Source organism: Limulus polyphemus, unplaced genomic scaffold (assembly GCF_000517525.1).
Source record: "Limulus polyphemus unplaced genomic scaffold, Limulus_polyphemus-2.1.2 Scaffold430, whole genome shotgun sequence".
NCBI lineage: Eukaryota > Metazoa > Arthropoda > Merostomata > Xiphosura > Limulidae > Limulus > Limulus polyphemus.
In genome coordinates, this window is record NW_013666040.1 from 1,522 (window position 1) to 16,633 (window position 15,112).

At 29.6% G+C, this 15,112-nt stretch overlaps 1 protein-coding gene across 1 annotated transcript in view; it reads right to left on the reverse strand.

Annotated features, from left to right (window-relative positions):
• Positions 1-558: 558 nt before the first annotated feature.
• The window catches only part of LOC106458216 (diacylglycerol O-acyltransferase 1-like), a 29,109-nt gene continuing 14,555 nt past the window's right edge, over positions 559-15,112 (reverse strand). Inside the window, exons 11-14 of the mRNA XM_022384350.1 lie at positions 9,563-9,675; positions 7,326-7,479; positions 5,578-5,640; positions 559-3,295 (exon numbers count right to left, since the gene is read on the reverse strand). Coding sequence (XP_022240058.1) covers positions 3,140-3,295; positions 5,578-5,640; positions 7,326-7,479; positions 9,563-9,675 — 486 coding nt within the window. The 3' untranslated portion in view covers positions 559-3,139. The remainder of the gene's footprint in view (positions 3,296-5,577; positions 5,641-7,325; positions 7,480-9,562; positions 9,676-15,112) is intronic.

The following is a 15,112-nucleotide window of genomic DNA, read 5'->3' on the forward strand; positions in this document are numbered from 1 at the left end:
TTGCTTAAGTTTAATTCATTTTTAAACAGTACGTTCTTTATTTGGTCATTTATGTGTGGTTGAAATAAAATCTTCTCGAAAAAACTGTAAGGGACCGTATAAAAAAAATAGTTTTTAAAAATACACTGAGTTTAATACTATTGCCTTATGACAAATATTATTAATTACAAGTTTTTAATGTTACAGCAATGAATGGGGTTTGCTGATCCAACTCACTATATCACACTTTGTATTATAGCTCCGAGCTTTTAATATTTTAAAAACTTATACAATCTATTTATCCAATTCTCATTTCCTATTTTGCAGAGATTAAGAACAAATTATATATCAATTCCAGAAACTGTTTGTATTAAAATCTTTTTTTTTTCTCTTTCTTTCTGAAAAATAGACTGTTGAAGCATGGTCTGCTTTAAACAGAATTCGAGGTGGATTAGACATTACTAATATTGTATCAGTTTCTTCAAAGATTTTATTAAAAACATAAGAATTGTTTGTAATTTACTTATAGCAGAAAGTTATACTTCAACATAGCTTATTTTAAACAAAACTGTATCAAAGTTTATGTTTTAAACACAGTTTTATTTGATATGCACACCAATTTTCTTCACAGTAATCATGATTTGAAACTCTGAACGTCTTATTCACTGTAACATCAAAGCTTCAATAACTTTTCATTTATATGAAATATAAAACTACCATACATACTTTGCATCTGTATCAATACAAATTAATTTTCACTGCAAATCTAAGTGCTATTTCCGACATCTCATATAAAACCATACCTCTTCAATATCTCAATTGTTAAAATTTTATTAGCCGAAGAGTGTATATCTTTTTTTTTAACAAAAATACTTCAGTTGAATATTTTTAGTATCAAAATCTTGCTCAAAATAAATTTTTACTTAGGATAATAAATTTTAAATTGATTTAATGATGCAAACTTGATTTAAGTGCTTTTAAACAATCTTACGTGTGGTAACAACAAGGAGTATTTATGTCAACTAGACTTAAAAATAACATTGATAGAGATTATCTTTACAAAGTTTCTTTATAATGTATTTACATAGTTTTCTTTCTTTTTTTAAACTGATTCTGGTAGAACTACAAAAAACTTTAGAGTAATATAAAGAGACAAATTAAACAGAATTGGATTCTGTATAAGTATATATTTGAATCTAGTAGAATCTGGTAATACGAGGATATTTTAAAATAATTTATTCACAGTAAAACATTTCATTCTATGTTATATCTAAATTTTTCGTTTTTCCAAAACATGTTTATTACATTTTAACCTGAAAACTTAAACTGACAAAAGTTGTTTTTTGTAGTTTTATCTAAGATAAAGATGAAACTGTGAACTGTATTTTGTTAATGAAGAAGCACTACTGGACACAAACAATGGTCAGGAAGAAAAGACGTGATTGAATCGTTTCATTTATCGCAGCAGTAAACCCTCTCAAGGTTTAGTCCTTCATTCTAATGGGCCATAATTTCTTCACACTATAAAACATTAATGTACATATTTTTCTAATAAACATGTTCCTAAAAGTCTCCACTTCAGAAATGATAACATGAAATTTAAAATTACTAAAGATCTTTGTAAAAAGCCATCCTAAGAGGTAAATACATAGTTGACTTGCCACTGATATATGTAAGATAGCTCTTATAATATTTTTTTTGTTGCTAAAATGTAATATTTCCACCACTAACTAACTTAACCCTTAATCTAATGAAAAGAGGCTGAAAAAAGTATTGCTCTTGGCACATCAAATAATCAAATACAACTTTCATCAGGAACACAAGTTTTCAAACACTGTAATTTCTATCCCTTTTTCATTTTATTTTTACAAATATAATAAATATATCAAAATCTGTGGTAAAGAAATCATAAAAAAAATTGATAAAAAGAAAAAATATACTAATAATTACTCATTATAGTGTTCACGATTTTTCAATAAAAATATATATTGGAACAAACATTTAAAATATATTCACATTACTGTTATTGCCTTCTTTTTTCTTAAGTGGGATCTGTTAAATCTACCAGTAAAAATATTACATGTAATTGATCTAGAAACAAATGAAAAAAACAACAACCAAAGAAAAGAAACATGGTGTTAAGTACAGTTTACTAATGTGCCATTGGTATCTAAATGCTAGATCTGTTAGAAACAAGAAACTCAAATAACACTCAAACTGCACTCATTGGCTTAGGCAAAACAATCAAGGACAAAAGCTTTTAAATAACTTTTAGGTTCTTTTTTTTCAACAGTTTCATCCAAAACTATCACAATTGCATGGTGGTGGGGGAATCCAATTTTTTTTGTGGGGGAAGAGTTCTTCCACCAGTTTTTAAAAAAAACTTGCTTTTAGGTCTACAGGTACCCTTATTTGGTAGGCCCTTAAACACGGGGATTTATCCTCCCTTTGGATCTGCCAGTGGTTTGAGAGAAGATTCTGATTATCTAAATAGTAGTAGATTTACTGCTTTTCTCCAAACCCTTGCTATACAGCAGTGTATTTAACAGTAACCTGAAAACTTGAGCTGTATTATGTTGTATGACCTAAACTTCAATGAACTAAAAACTTGCCTAACGAGCTAAGTCATTTGAGTAAAATTTCCTGATACTGCCCATTGACATCCTGAAACGAAAATGTGTGTGAAATATGAGGGAAGAAAGAGAAATAAAAAGTAGGTGTAAGAACGGGAGGGTATATTATTTATCTTGGAGCATCTTGCTTACCTCAGCTCAATCCTGATTCGAGAAAACTCATAAGAATATGCATGAAAGAAAAAAAAAAAACAAGACTATGTATGACTTTGGAAGTGGACAGGCTGCATATTTCAATAGAAGCATACGTAGAAGTTCTAAGCTCTACCCACAGTTATTACTTAACTAACAAAGTTTTTATTATCAAATGGTGAAAAAAGTCAACACCTGATCAGATGCTATTATTGCCGAAACAAACCAGGACTATAAACTCTCAAAATCTTGTACAAGATCAAGTTATTACATCCATGTGTGGATTGTCCAAAAGTAAGCCAAAGTTGATAATGTAAAGCTAGCTACAAAATAAAATATACATTAGCATGCATTTAATATGCTAAGCATCTTCAAGAAATATCTGGAATAGTTTCTCAGGAAACAGCCTCAAGACTTCCATAATGGATAACATAGTAATCATGGTAATACATCAGGATACATAGAGGTTGTCCAATAATGATGGATACCCATACTGCCATGTTTCCATACTGGTTGTGGAGAAAACGAGACACAAACATTGCAAATGGAACCTATGGAAAAACAAGGTGTACATTACTTTGGTAGTTGTAAGCCTAATGGGTTACAATTACAGCAGGGCTAAGTCAAAACTGATAAATTCTTTATGAAAAAAAGTATACACACAAAAACATGGGTTTATTTTTAATTCAAAGAATTAAATATGAATGTTTGACTAAGAAATAAATACTTTTAGAATTCAAAACAAATGTGTATGTATGCATATACAAGTATTAGACACAATAAAGAAAATAAGCATATCAAAACATTGATACAATTAAACTCATATTTCAAATAAGTGTAAAAAACACACAAAAAAAGATAGGTTTTAGTCTAACAGAAGCAGGAATGACAAAAATTCCAAATTAATATAATCATGTACAACCAACTAAATTTTTATCATTGTTAAGGTTATGTATGGGTGCTGCATTATTTCTAAAAGTTATGAAGTAGCAATGTATGACTTCTGAAAGTTATTTAGTAGTGCTGTACAACTTCTGAAAGTTATTTCGTAGTGCTGTATAACTTCTGAAAGTTATTTAGTGGTGGTGTCTGACTTCTGAAAGTTATTTAGTAGTGCTGTCTGGCTTCTGAAAGTTATGTAGTAGTGCTGTATGACTTCTGAAAGTTATGTTGTAGTGTCACATGACTTCTAAAATTACTTAGTGTTTCATGACTTCTTAAAGTTATTTAGTAGTGCTGTCTGGCTTCTGAAAGTTATGTAGTAGTGCTGTATGACTTCTAAAATTACTTAGTAGTGTTTCATGGCTTCTAAAAATTATGTAGTAGTGTTTCATGGCTTCTCAAAATTATGTAGTTGTGTTTCATGGCTTCTCAAAATTATGTAGTAGTGTTTCATGGCTTCTCAAAATTATGTAATAGTGTTACATGACTTTTAAAAACTATTCAATAATGTGGCAAGACTTCTAAAAAGAATGCAAGAGTGCTGTATATCTTCTATAAATAGTGCTGAATTTACACAAAATATTTTACATTCCAAACATTTGTGATTTTAGATATTTTAATACTATCCCTGAACTGAAAAAGGTAAAAGCAAGTGTTATTTTTCAAACATTTTAACAGTTTCTAATAAATCAGCTTAACAGGATGTTTACATCTTTTCCAAACAATGTTGTTTTTTTCTTGACTTTCAAGGCAAAATTTTAGACCTGCACATTTATATTTAAACTTTTCCTCATAAATCTACCTGATTAACACTACTTTAGCTTGAAATATTGTTATAAAGTTTTATAAAAACTCCAACTTTAGAATATTCTGACTTCAGACAACAGTACAGTAGTCAACAGCAACAGCATTATTATCTATTAAACAGCATTTGATCTGAGCCTGTCATCAAATATAATGAATTAAATAATTATCATCACAAAACAGCAGAGTGACTAAACATTGTTTAAAAATATGCCAATAATTGGCATAGCTAATCAGCATGGCTTGCAAATGCATGTAGGCTCCAAGATAAAACAATTTTCCCTAATGTTTCTTAGTTTGGGGATAATTTGCTCCAATTTTTTTACTCTATTTTAAATTCTGTGACTTTTTTTCATGTTTTCCAAGTTTGTAACCAATTTAGTTAGGGAGAACATCTGTTATGCATCTTAACATATTAAACTACAGTCTATAAAAAATAGCTTTCCTAGCTAACCCTAAATCAGAAGACAATATTGTTTTATGTTGTACGACTTTGTCTAGGAAGGAATCTGTACTGGTCTTAAGTTTTAAATTTGAATTAAACTGATAATTATAAAAACTAAAAAACAGCGGTGATAAAAATGTGTCACAGAAGAAGATTTTAAGATCTCCTAATAATTAAAAAAAAAAGCTATGTATCCTTGCCAAGATTGTAAGTAAGATTTTGTTTTGGGTTTGATTTGCTGTTAAGCACAAAGCTACACAATGGACTACCCTCACAGGGTATAAAAACGCAGATTTTAGCATTCTTAGCCCATCAGGATGACTACTGCAAGCCATCGGGGGGGAGGGTGTACTTTTTCAGTAAATACTACTTTTTTTCAAGACTTTATATACCATACTTAACATTACATTAAAAAAGAAGTGGAAAAACTGTAAATTTTTTTCAAGTAGTCTTTAATCTTGTTCAACTAAAGTGACAAACTGATTTATTATTTATCAAGAAAAGAAAAAAAAGCTAAAACCAAAACACTTATAACAGTGAAAAACAAAAACTCAATAATCTTAAGAACTTTATATACATGTTGTTAATAAGGAAAAAAAACACACATTTACATAATTATTTGAAAATAACTAGCCAACCTACCTGTCCAAGCATCCCAGAGAAAGCCCAAATCCGGTACATATTCAACGGAATACTGACTAGATACTGTTTATAAAAAATATTTATTGTAATTTTAGCACTCTGACAAAATAGAATCATAGTTTATTAGGTGCACACTTATATTCAATAAATTATCGAGTAGCTATGTAGAAAAAATAAAGAATACTGTATAATATTTGTAGTTATGGTGGAGCTATTAAGGCTTTATGCTACAATCCCTAATTTTGAGCTACTGACCAGATGGAAAGCAGCCAGTAAGCAGCAACCTACCACCTACCATCTATACTAAGGAGTTTACTGTCACTCCTATTATGCACACCTAGCTTAAAGTTGTGGGGAATATTTTTTAGTATTGCAAGGGTTCAAACCCAGTTCACCAGCTCCAAAATCCAGAGCTTTACCACAAAGCTAACCTACACCAATAGATAAGAGAAACATTATTTGTTAGGTTTGTACAAACTCTGTAGTTAAACAAACATGTAATTTTAGAATTCAAAAGAACAGTTTTTATATCAAGACTTTGATATTAGCCTTTATCAGGGTGGCTTATTTGATTTTCCTTATGAAGGAAATAGTTGTATTTTTCATTTTTCATATATACATATATGTAACATACAAATCAAAGTTTTATTTTCTACAGGGGTAATGAAGGTTAAAAGTCTGCACGTAAACTACTAGTCTCTAGCTCAGACAGGCACTTAATAAGGATCCAGTGAAAATTAATTTTTCTAGTCTTGAAATATTTAGCTTAATGCATATTTAGGATCTGCTGAGCAATCACGCTTCAGAATGATGATCTCCATCATAATTTGTTCTGCTTGTAACTATAACAGTCCATAGAAACTTTCTGACTCAACCAGATAAACTTCAAAGATCATCATTCTCTGTTCTGCTTGTAACTATAAGTCTATAGAAACTTTCTGACTCAACCAGATAAACTTCAAAGATTACCACTCTCTGTTCTGCTTGTAACTATAAGTCTATAGAAACTTTCTGACTCAACCAGATAAACTTCAAAGATTACCACTCTGTTCTGCTTGTAACTATAAGTCTATAGAAACTTTCTGACTCAACCAGATAAACTTCAAAGATCACCATTCTCTGTTCTGCTTGTAACTATAACAGTACATAGAAACTTTCTGACTCGTCCAGATAAACTTCAAAGATCACCACTCTCTGTTCTGCTTGTAACTATAACAGCCAATAGAAACTTGAGTACTTTTGATAAGTTGACTGGTAAAGAAGCACTCGTGTTTATGGGTCTTTTGAAATGCACATCATTTTTTACGGTGACTCTTTGTGCTAATACTTTCATCTTGGTTGACTCAACCATACATTAAGAATGAACAAATGACAAAGGTTAAACAGCTACTGAAAATGAAGTAAATAGTTCATTTGCCAAGGTATCAATCTCTATTGCTGTTAATGTTCTAAGCACAAAACTACAAAATAAGCTGCTTGTGTTTTGTTTACTTAGGAGAATAAAACCTTGGATTTTAGGGTTGTAGTCTGGAAACTTACCACTGATCCACTGGGGGGACATATCACTTTTTTCTAATAACAGCACTTTGAGATATTCCATCGATAATACATTGAGAAAAACTTACTTAATATACAATTATTAATTTTAAAATGCAAGTATATTAAAATGAAATTAGCTTTTCTTAGATATACAATATTTTTTATAAGCATTACTCCACATTTATTCTACAAAAAACAAAATAATATACCTCATGAAAAAAAGCTGAAACAAAGAACACACTGATTGAAGCATGGTGTTTACTAAATCCTCTGTTAACAAGCGGCTTGTACAAATGACGAACTGCCCAGCGATGGACGGGGATATTCCAGTTTTGCCAAAAATAGTTAACAGTTTCTGCATTCCTGTAAAAAAAAACAAAAAAATACTAGTTCAAAATTATTTTAGCTTTCTTTTCCCCCTCTATTTATTAATTGCTATTAAGCTACTCCAATCAATCTATAATTTATCTTTTTAGTAAATTTAAAATGCTTGTTAAAATTTAATTCTGGAAACTCTCCTACTGAACATGAAACTGAATCAAGCAAAAAAAATTACATCTTGATGTTTTGTACATTCAATTTTCACTTATTCTCACATAGGGATATAATCATGTTTTGTAGTAAAACCCACTGATTTTGTGAGACAGACAACAATCAACTAGTGCTTTCTATTTTCAACAGTTTTTATGTAGGGATATAACCATGTTTTGTAGTAAAACCCACTGATTTTGTGAGACAGACAACAATCAACTAGTGCTTTCTATTTTCAACAGTTTTTATGTAGGGATATAACCATGTTTTGTAGTAAAACCCACTGATTTTGTAAGAGACAACAATCAACTAGTGCTTTCTATTTTCAGCAGTTTTTATGTAGGGATATAATCATGTTTTGTAGTAAATCCCACTGATTTTGTGAGACAGATAACAATCAACTAGTGCTTTCTATTTTCAACAGGAAAGTTTAATTTTGTCTTTTTTTCCATCTTCAATTTTTAGTTGACTTTCAGTTATTTCTCAAACAAGGTTGGACTAAACTGAATAATACACTGTAAATGTTTGTGTCTAAATATATATTACATTTTCTATGAGTGTTATTGATAACCTATTTAATTTTTTTTGTCAACATCCCCAATTTGTTGCTTTTAAATGTTAAAAAAAAAGAGGTTTATTTAATGGCAAGGTATTTTGCAAAGTTTTGCAAGTTTGAAATGGTTATTTTTAATTATTAATTTTTCTCTCAAAGTATCACATTTTTATATCCTAAGTAATCATTTTTAAAGTTAAAATTATCAATATGACTGTTCTAGTTGACGTTATACTATGAGAATGGTAAAATGAAACCACCATCTTCCCGAGATTTAAAATTTTCATTTGTCCATTAATCCTCTACCGAAGGTTTAAAAGAAGTACGGTTTTGTTGTCCTTTGTTCCAGAGATTAAAAAATATTAAATTATGCAGATTTCCATAGATAATCTTACGAATCCTGGAAAAAAAGTGATTATGATCTCTGTGAAAAACTTAGCAATTTGCCCCAAACTGTAGTGCTAATCATTATGCTTAACATTTGAAATGTCTATTTGTAATTCTTTAAAATAAATTAAGATTTTATCAACTCTGTATAATTACAATGAACAAATAATTAATCTGTTCAAAAGGTCTTTTTTTCAGTAAGTTATACAGCTGGCTCAACCATTAATCAAATTTTGGTTCCTACACAAACTGCTCAATGTCTAGTTAATAAATACAAAATATCTGAGGTGTGAAGTATTATTTAACATGATTTCATTGAAGCAATTTAAGTTTCCTTCAAGTATATTATGTTGTTTAACTTTAGAAAACAAAACAAACTTAAATACTTTAATATATTCTAACACAACTACTATCAGATTGTACAAGTTCTACAAACAAACTTAAATGCTTTAATATATTCATTCTAACACAACTACCATCAGATTGTACAAGTTTTACAAACAAACTTAAATGCTTTAATATATTCTAACACAACCACCATCAGATTGTACAAGTTCTACAAACAAACTTAAATTTTTTAATATATTCTAACATAACTACCATCAGATTGTACAAGTTTTACGAACAAATTTAAATGCTTTAATATATTCTAACACAACTACCATCAGATTGTACAAGTTCTACAAACAAACTTAAATGCTTTAATATTTTCTGACACAACTACCATCAAGTTTTACTTGAGAGAGAGCAAGAATAACAACATTGTAGTTCATCTAACTATCTTTAATTAGTGAACTACAAAACTACATGGATATTTTAACTCCCAAATGTGCAAAATACTGCTTATATGCTAACAAAACAAACTACTAAATATTAATTTTCTTTAACAATTTTCAGCTAATCTACTAACAAATCTTGTATAATTTTCAATTATAAAAGTTTGTAGTTTCTTTGATAAATGGATTCTAATCTTACCACCAATCCTGATAAAATTCTCTATCAGCAAAGCGAAGAATTTCAGCAACAGCGTTGAGGCAAGAGTGGAAAAACCAGTAGAAAAACAACAACCATATCAAGTGATTTGGTACCTGAAAAAACAAAGAGGAAAACTAATTTTTTTTCATGTTTACTTCCTACTCTAAAGAAGTTTTTCTTCCGCAATATTAATCACTTCAATGATGTGTTCAAAATTAGCGATTGATTCAAATCCTAATGATGTAAGAGAAACAGTATAGGTCAATACTGTCAAGTTTTGCTTTATGTAAGAAATCCTATAAGAACTAGCCAAGTATTATTTCCTAATTATGATAGTGCCTGCAAAATAATATTTATCTTTATTTGTTCTTCAATTGGCTAATAATAAAGTTCAGCTAAATATATTAAAAATACCTTTTGAAATTTTGTGCAGTCGAATAATAAAACTACCTTCAGTTTTCACACTTTTCAAACACTATGCAGTGTTAAGTATGAATGATTAGACTTGCTTATTTTGAAATTTTGTTTGTTTTTGAATTTCATGCAAAGCTACACGAGAGCTATCTGCATTAGCCGTCCCAAATGTAGCAGTGTAAGACTAGAGGGAAGGCAGCTAGTCATCACCACCCTCTGCTTGGGCTACTCTTTTATCAACGAATAGTGGAATTGACCGTCACACTATAACGCCCCCATGGCTGAAAGGGCGAGCATGTTTGGTGGGACGGGGATTCGAAACCTGCGACCCTCAGATTGCGAGTCGAGTGCCCTAACCACCTGGGCTTAATTTTGAAATAAAAATTATTAATCAAAAGACAACGTTTTACTGTACACAATTAAATGGTATATACTGAAACCACCAATGGGCTACATTTAAAAAAACACTAAATGTTTTAACATATCCATGTCATGTACAAAGTGACTTACAAGACAAAGGTTTGAATATTTATACACTTATAACAAGTCACATGATTCTACATTCTAAGCTATTTTGTCAAGTTAATTGCCAACATTTACAGTAGGCCAGGTTTTGTGTTTGTGTATGACGTGATTCTTGGTATCGTGGCATGACAACAGAAAAAGGTTTTTGAAAAACTGTTATTTCTAAATGACTCTCTATATCGTTTTTGACATATACGTGTATTAAAGGTAAACTATTATTTCATATACAAGTTAAATTGAGTGTTCTATACGATTTAAGTAGCTAGCAAATCCTTTTAATGTACTGTTGCCATGCAGCTACACCAAGAATGTGTCATCTACATACCCAATTCAAGCCTCTGGTTTATACTATGCATTATGTAATGCTTCAGTTTCAAATAAATCCCTGTAAAGAAATATCACATAACAAAGGTGACAATGGGTACTATATAATAACTAATTATTCTTTTTGTTTTTAATACTTATAGTAAACTAGAAAAAATATACATACAATCTCTTGTTAAGTTCAATATCTCCATAATTTCAAATGCTGGAATTTTAATAAAGTGACTTTAAAAAAAAAGATTACCTACATGAGTCATTTGTGTGTAATATCATTATTCACTAAAACCCTAGTAGAATAAACTATTAGATGTTTTTAAAATAAATGAATATTAGATAGAATTCTAGCAGCTACAATTATGTACGTATTTAATTTAACAAGAGTGCGTGTTGAAAATCCATAGTTAATGTATTGGTATATGAGATATAAATCCTCTTTCAACTGCTACATGTTTAATTAAGAATAATTCATTACTTAACTCCTTGTGTATCTTCAAAGATCTGTGCATATACTTATAAAATGTAGAAATTTCATATATTGGTTCAATATTAGTTAAAAATACTATGTTAAAATCTGTTTATGATATAACTAAAAATGAAAGTATACCTCATATTCCTTGATTAAGATGTCAGTTGTTTAATATACACTGTATTTAAGAGCAAAAAAAACTTTATTACATCTTCAAACCTATGGTTAAGACTAAACAAATGTTGGGGAATATCAATAATTAAATAGAGTTAAAAGACAAAAACTGGGATTTTTAACACCAAATATCAATAATTAAATAGAGTTAAAAGATAAAAACTGGGATTTTAAACACCAAATATCAATAATTAAATAGAGTTAAAAGATAAAAACTGGGATTTTTAACACCAAATATCAATAATTAAATAGAGTTAAAAGATAAAAACTGGGATTTTTAACACCAAATATCAATAATTAAATAGAGTTAAAAGATAAAAACTGGGATTTTTAACACCAAATATCAATAATTAAATAGAGTTAAAAAATAAAAACTGGGATTTTAAACACCAAATATCAATAATTAAATAGAGTTAAAAGATAAAAACTGGGATTTTAAACACCAAATGTGAATGTGGTAGTATTTATATTGATCAAACTAAGATACAGTTTACAAGAAAATAAAGGTTACACAAGAAATAATAAATTAAAAAATTCATCTGCAGCAGAACACTTACACAAAACACAATTTTGTGTGACAAATCTATAATTCAAGCTCAACTTCAGAGTATTAATACTATGAATATCTGAAAACCATTAGAAATAGTAAAACTTAAAAAAAATAAAATGTATTAATCAGAGATGAAGGTCTAACTAGTTCTATTATTTGTGTATGACAAACCTAGTGTAAAAGTAAAGTCAGTAATTTAAGAAAATTATATAAAGAGTAATATAACATGGCTTGTAACAAGTGTATAAATATTAAAATGTTAGTTTTGTAAGTCACTCCTGAAGATGATGTATATACATCAAAACATGTAGAGTGTTTACGTAGAGGCCTTTGACAGCTTCAGTAAGTATCTTTTAACTGAGTACACTAAATTGCTGTATATTAATTATTCATTTTGACTAAATAATGCTGCTGTTCCAACTTCTTGAAGTGCCATTCAAAATTAAATTATAAAGCAAGACATCTTTCTCATTTCTTCAGGACTCAAAATATTTTCAAGCTAACAAATTTATATCAAATAAGTTAATGGAACTTATTTAGAGAGAATAAATATATATTTGTAAAGGGAAATCACTGAAAGAAGTAATTTTGGTACTTAAAAATTATCAGGTGGTTGAATTAAACTTCTCTTATATGTTAGGCTTTATTTTGAAAATCTTGGATAAAATCAGTTTGTAAACAACAGAAAAAGGAAGTTACTACAGGAAATGAATTTTTCATTGATGCTAGAAAGACTTCTTAAACTTGCTGTAAGTACCAAAATGCTTCAAAATTCTTGACTTGAAATCATCTGAGTGCAACCTGTATGTTAGTAATCACAGTGAAATATTAACTCTGCAAAGCTACAGGAAGTCTTAGAAAAAAAAATTCAAATATAGAACCATCACAAGTTTTAAATTATAAATAACACTAAAAAAACAGTACAATAACTCCACATTTTTAGAAAACATATTAACATTGTCACATATTAAGTATATAAACTGAGAATCTTGTAGTTATGTCATTCAAGAACGACACGAAGAAAATCATTATATATTATGTAATTATGACCACCTTACTTACATCATTAAAAAGTGGCAAAATTCATAGCGTAATTAAAACCACAAGAATGCTTTGCTTCAAGTTAAAATAATATACAACATAGTTAACCCTATGTGCATGGGTGCGGGTCAAAGTGTGCAAGCCTTTACCTTTTATGGAGTGTCATTCAACGTTGCATTATGCATTTAATATTAGAATTATCCTCTATTCATTTTACCTTAAACTGCCGATTTAGTAACAGTTCATGGCAGAGGAAAGTAATACCAGATACAATATACAGGGATACTGGAAAACTTTAGACATGCATTTTGGAGATTCTAGAGGTTATGCAATCGCAATATACAAATTATTAGATGGGCTAAAAATATTTTTACTCTTCACACAAACTTGCACTCTGACCTCTCAGTTTGAGTCAGACTGATGCCATCAGTTCAGTGACAGATTTGTAACTCATCTGATTTTTGCTTACAACAGACTTGTACATTTTTACTAAAAACTTGTTACATTTCACATAGATACACATGGTAAAACTAGAATTATTTTCAATATTCCTTCTCCAATATGGGTCAGTCCAACAGACAGAACCCATACACATACAGCTAATATTTATCACATTTTGTTACTTTAACGTGTTAGTATTAAAATGGAAAACAAATTTCAGAAACTTTTTTCTGTTGTAGTTTCAACTGGATCAACTTATCTTCAGAAAGCCAGTTTTAGGAGCAGCAAGCACAATTACCAGTCCTATTTACACAGAATTTATGTATTATAAAGTTTCTTACACAGCTCCAGATTTTTTTGGTAGTGACCTGGATACAAGTAAAAAACTGTGGCAAAGTTAAAGTTCCTACAGTAACATTTCTTTTAACAACAAATATTCAATATTATATTTTTTCAGTGCTTTTTTTAAATTTACATTTAAGCAAAAAATAATGTAAAAAAATATTTTTAAACAAAATATATATATGGGAAAGATGGCATGTATGTGGGAGAAATGTTTTGTGAAATTAAGAAAAGTATACAAATAATTATGTATGTCACAGCAAAGGGCATTAAATATTTAAATCATCACCCATCCCTAATTTTAAACTGATAGACTAGGAAAAAGGCAGGCAGCGAGTCAACACCACCAGCTCTTGTCTGATAATAGTTGGCAAATCTACTTTTAGCTAGTTTTATTTCAAACATCGTGATGTGTTTTAGCTAGTTTTTATCTCAAGCATCATGATGCATTTTAGCTAGTTTTTATCTCAAGCATCATGATGCATTTTAGCTAGTTTTTATCTCAAGCATCATGATGTGTTTTAGCTAGTTTTATCTCAAACATGGGCTCTTTGTGTGTTTTAACAGTCTTTCAAAGCACATCACATACCAAAAGCTTTGTTCAGTGTTCCCATCAAATGTACCTTGATATAAGAAATTGAAAATACGAACTGCTTATGATATCTAAGGCACAAGGGTTTGCGAAGGAAAGGCTTAAGTCATAAAGAAGCTATGTAATTAATTGAGACTGATCAAGATAGTGAGCCTGAAGGTTTTGATAAGTAATTATCAAATAGATTTCTTCCACCAATTTGCAATAGTAGTAGCAAGTAAGGGAGATGATCTGGAGGTAGACCTGACTATTATCGCTGATAAATGCAGTTATTATAACAGTCATGTGTTTTTTAGACATTCAGCAAATAAAAGACATGTACAAACACCACTAACACTCGCATCACGATGTTTGAAATAAAACTAGCTAAAATGCATTATGATGCTTGAAATAAAACTAGCTAAAATGCATCATGATGCTTGAGATAAAAACTAGCTAAAGCGTATCACGATGTTGGAAATAAAACTAGCTAAAACGCATCACGACGTTTGAAATAAAACTAGCTAAAATGCATTATGATGCTTGAGATAAAACTAGCTAAAATGCATCACGATGCTTGAAATAAAAACTAGCTAAAATGCATCATGATGCTTGAGATAAAAACTAGCTAAAATGCATCATGATGCTTGAGATAAAACTAACTAAAACGCATCACGATGTTTGAAATAAAACTAGCTAAAA